Source organism: Pieris brassicae, chromosome 1 (assembly GCF_905147105.1).
Source record: "Pieris brassicae chromosome 1, ilPieBrab1.1, whole genome shotgun sequence".
Taxonomy (NCBI): Eukaryota; Metazoa; Arthropoda; class Insecta; order Lepidoptera; family Pieridae; genus Pieris; species Pieris brassicae.
Window position 1 is genome coordinate 16,829,675 of NC_059665.1, and position 5,186 is coordinate 16,834,860.

Here is a 5,186-nt window from a genome sequence, read left to right on the forward strand (position 1 = left end):
GCGCCATTACAAGATTATCAAGTTCAGATTTTTCTTCATTGCTGTTACACTGTGGATTATTAGAATCATATACACGACTTTAAGTTGCGTCTCAAGTAACTGTCTTTATTCTTTCTTTCTATTTACGTTGAATATTTTTTCGTCATTAGCTCTAGATTTGAATAGAGTTTGGAGATTCACAATTTTAAATACTATCCGATTTAGAATGAAACTGCTACGGCAGAGAATAGAAGAGAATCCTGAGGAAAACTATTATTTGTACGCAGTTAAGATGAAGACGGTAAAGGAGGATAAATTAAAGTTTTGTCTTTTTATCTACAGACAAATTGGGAATATGTTGGACCTTATCCAACCAGAGTTGCATGCACAGGTGAATAAAATAGTGTATTAAAATAATCTGATTTTGATTGTTTATATTAAAAATTATTATTTTTAGATGTTTGTGAGTATAATCTGTGGCATTCCAAAGCTTGTGGTCGATATCTATCATATTCTCTTAGTTATTGAAGAACACGTAAGTACTTTTTAAGTTTTATTATAGTCACAAAGCATAAAAGCAATATACAAAAGCCAACTTAGAATTATAAAAAGAGTGTAAGGTATAGGAAATAGGTATACGAGTCGAAACTCGTAATTTTTTTTCTGATTTTCACGTATGAATGAAAGCAATGAGATTTTTAGTTTTATTTTCTGTTCTAAACAAAATTATTACTTTTAGGAGCCAAAAACAGCTTTGGGGTTCACTGTAATGCATATAATTCATGTTTCGTTTTTGCTCATGTCTCCATCTGTCGTAATCGAATTGTTTCAAGTTGAGATTGAGAAAATCAGATTACATTTGATACATCAAATAATTGATAGTAGCGGTAAGTGGTGATTTTATTTCCTGTGTTTTATATATAACTACCACTCCATGTTTTTGTCCCAGTTTTGAACACGTTATGTAGTGAGTACCTATAGGATGGTATAAGATTTATAAGGATCCCATATAATATATACTCAGAAATATAACTATTTAAAAAAACAAGCACTGGCACTACACCTATCCGGTCTGGGCCTCAGATTTCTGCAACTATTTCGTTTATCAGCCTCGTTCGAGCACGTTTTAAATGCGCACGTAGATAGATAGTCAAAGTTCAAACCTACTATATTATGGATGAGACTCGCACGCTTAAGCTACTAAGCCAACTCGCCTTCATCTATTTATTAAAAACTTGAGATTCTTTAAATTAGAAAGCTTAAAGCCGAACTCTTAGTCAAATTGCAAAACTTAGTGAGCACTGGCTCTCGCCTACTTTTACCGGTAAGTAATTTTTACTAAAAAGTCCCAGAAAATTATATTTTTAACTTCAGATCCAAAGATGAAAGAAGATGCCCAAATTTTTCTTCAATACTCCGAAATCAGATCACTAAAGAGCAAACTATGGAGATGTATTCCTATAAATATAGCATTGCTCTTGGAAATTTTAAATATTTGTTACTCAGCTATAATTGTTATTATCAATTTTACAGATTTGTATTAAATTATATGCATTTCAAATTAGTTATTTTATTTGCTCAACAAAGCAATAAACCCTCATTCATTTGCTACAAGTGTTAGTGTACTTGTAAATCATACGATTGCCCATGCTTTGGGTATTATAATGCATTTTGCCTTCGCTTTCAAATCCCCAAATGCATTACATAACAATACGCCTATGCGCCAATGGATTGTTGTTTTAATGTGACCATTGAAAACTTAGTAAAAGGTTAGAGTATCGTTATCATTGCGTATACAATATTATGATAATAGTATAAATAAAGAGCGAACTGAAGCTCAACTTTTGAAAATAAATGCATAATTCTGCATGGAAAAGTTCTCTAAAATAAAGATGAGTAAGTACTATCAATATTGCATTTACGATAAAATCTTGGCAAGTTGAGGGCATTCAAATCGCAGATAAGGCGAAGTTTCGATTGAATGGAGCGGAATAATGACAGGAACTGGTAAACAACTCGTAACTCTGCCATCACTTAACACTTTACGATCATACTTACACGCTTTTGTCATTTATCCGAGTATCTTATTTCAGCGTTACTTCCTGGATATTCATAGTTTTATTATATGTACTTAAAATAGCCGTACATATATGAATAATATGGTCTGCTGTGCTCTAGAATTCGCTAGAAGATCACCAGACTTTGCGTTAATGCATATTGTCTATCTACGTAAGAAATATAAAATTAACAAAAATGTGTGCGTGTACTATTAGTACACACGTAAGATGGGGAACTTCTTTATGACCTTATTTTTCAAAAATGATCTACTATATGCAACTTCACAGAAATTGGTTAAATAAAATAAAATTAGATAAACTTTAATAAAAGGCTTTTATAATTATAGACATGAATACAAATAAGACAATTATTTTATTTTACCTTATTCCTACCTAGATTATTACAAATTTCATTAATTTTAATAGACTTATTACTATCATTGTTATCGTTATTATATATTTTTGTTATTAATGGCTTAAACGGAAAAATGTGACGCGTAACCCAAAAATGTGCGGGAAATCTTTTTCCAACGCCGATAAAGACGATGACTTCAATAAAAAATAATTTTAAAATCTGTTTGTTTTTACGCGGCTAAGAACAATAAATAAAAGAGGGTTGTTACCTCAGGATTGTTAAATCGATGTTCATCAAATCTGTCAAACATGTCAATTATTGTGTTCATTGGAGGTGTTTAAAGAAAAAAAACTCAATCCAGTAAAGATAACAACGCGTGTCTTATCACTGCAAATAAATACTTATCTTAAATATAAAATTATAAAGCTGCCCTGACAGTTGACTAGGTAAACAGTTATATACCTTCATCAATAAAAACATAACTACAACAAATGCAATAATCTAAGGTGACGGGTGCATTGCGAATATAATCGCAACATACGTGACCTTATACATTAAAAATAATACTCATATATTCATATAAATCTTTTCAGACGAAAGTATTGACTACAAATAATTAATCAAACTCCAACTTCGAATAATACTGGAACTGTGATATTCACAAATGGAACTAATCACTTAATGCAGGTAGAAGTTTACGTCTCTGAAATATTGTGAAATTTGAAAGATGCATATTGAAATTTGTGGAAGTACTATGGAAACTCGATATATATTTTCATTTAAAGATGTAAACAGACATATAGCTTAATAATAGATAACATTTGCTAGTTAGTAATTAATAGTTGTGTGAACCACACATATCTTATAATTAGTATAGATTTGTAAATAAAAAATAAATCAATGGCGCTACAACCTTTTTAGGCCTGGGCCTCAGATTCTGTATCTGTTTTATGATCATTTGTTAATCAAATAGGCAAGTAGGTGATCAGCCTTCTGTGCCTGACGTACGCCGTCGATTTTTTAGGTCTAAGACCAGCCGGTTTCCTAACGATGTTTTCCTTCTCCGTTCGAGCTAATGAGATTTTCTTTCTATGTGCGCTTAAATGCGTGGTGAAAATCCATTGGTGCACAGCCGGGGATCGAACCTACAACCTCAGGGATGAGAGTCGCATGCTGAAGCCACTAGGCTAACACTGCTCTAAGAGTACATAAATTTGTAAATAGCCACAAAAATAACAGAGCAAATGCACTAAGCCTTAACAAATTAATGTTTTGTCACATTAATTTGCAAAGTGATACTGATAGGGAGGAACTATTTTAATTATGGTTGCTTAAGGATGTTAATTTTTTAAAGAATTAATTTCGGTCAAAGTTTAATAAATACTCACAAATAATTTAACAAGCATAACATTGTAATTATTATTTATTGTTTTGTTACTACAAACAGATGCAACAATAGTTTTATACGTTTTTTATTCGTGTGTCAATCGCAAAGGATCTTGAAGTAAATTTTTAAAGAATTAATTTCGGTTATAGTTTAATAAATACTCACAAATAATTTAACAAGCATAACATTGTAATTAATATTTATTGTTTTGCTACTACAAATAAATGCAACAATAGTTTTCTACGTTTTTTATCCGTAAGTCAATCATAGAAGATCTTGATATATGTCTTGAATATTTGAATCTAAAATTTGCCGGATGCTTAACCCAATGAAATGAGAAAGTATTAGCATATTTCCATTTATGTTTATCCGGGTTTGGTAAGCACGAAGTTAGGATATAAAATAATAGCAAGTAGCTACAAAATTATTGTTCTTCCGAAAACAAATGTTAAGGGTTTCCAATATAAAATTGGTTCGATAAAATCTCTATGGCTCACCTAGCTTGTTTGATTTTACTCTCAAGAACAAAGCAATATATTTGAAAGCGTACTAGAGATTGTAGCAGGGTATCTACTTAAGAAACAATATTCTCGATTCGCCATTCTACAGTTTATTGATGTTTGAAATATTTATTTTTTATTAGTTGATCGAATATTCACTTGACTTTTGAAGAATGCATAACTCGTAACTTATAAATGCAATAGTACATTATTTTACCTCTTCATATACATAACGGCAGCCAAACGGTCTTTAGTGGAACCAGTTAAAGATATTACTTTAATGAGAATACAATTATTTGAAGCTGGTTTAATATTTATTACGAGAATAACATTAAGATAACATAAATATAATATTAAAATAATTTCTTGTTGGTCTACTACACACCGACGTTTTGCAACGCATATTAATGTTTATATTTATTTATGAAAAATATTCAGTAGTATAGTAACGGAGTTCAAGGAATTCCAATATCCACTCAGCATCATTAAAGTGAGTTGTAAATTCGCATCCGTATAGCCCATAACGGCTGCTGAAGCCATTCCCAATTAAGCAGATTGAACGTAGCCTGAAGCGCGATCATTAAACCTTAGTTAAAGCACGGTTACCGTTAAACCACGGTTAAATAGTGAATCGGACAGTTTATTGCTTTGCCTTCGAGATGCTTTACTGTCACACGTTTATTGCCTAACATAAACGATAGTTCTGCGAACAATACAACTATGCAGATAAAGATGTTTATTGTGTTGATTTTGTTTACTGAATATACCTTTCAATCTCTATATAGGTTGCAATTTTTTACACCATTTTTAGTATTGGAAGACTATACTGAATATATATCCTATACATATATATATATAGATTTTTTTTCAAATAGAATCTATGTTTGCACCTGAACCAGGTCCTGAAC

At 31.2% G+C, this 5,186-nt stretch overlaps 1 protein-coding gene across 1 annotated transcript; it reads left to right on the forward strand.

The window, feature by feature from the left end:
* The first annotated feature begins 205 nt into the window (after window positions 1-205).
* LOC123715753 lies at window positions 206-1,523 on the forward strand. Its single transcript, XM_045671018.1, has 4 exons — window positions 206-370; window positions 437-514; window positions 719-866; window positions 1,354-1,523. The coding sequence occupies exons 1-4, from the start codon at window positions 206-208 to the stop codon at window positions 1,521-1,523; spliced, it is 561 nt and encodes a 186-aa protein (XP_045526974.1).
* Window positions 1,524-5,186: the final 3,663 nt, after the last annotated feature.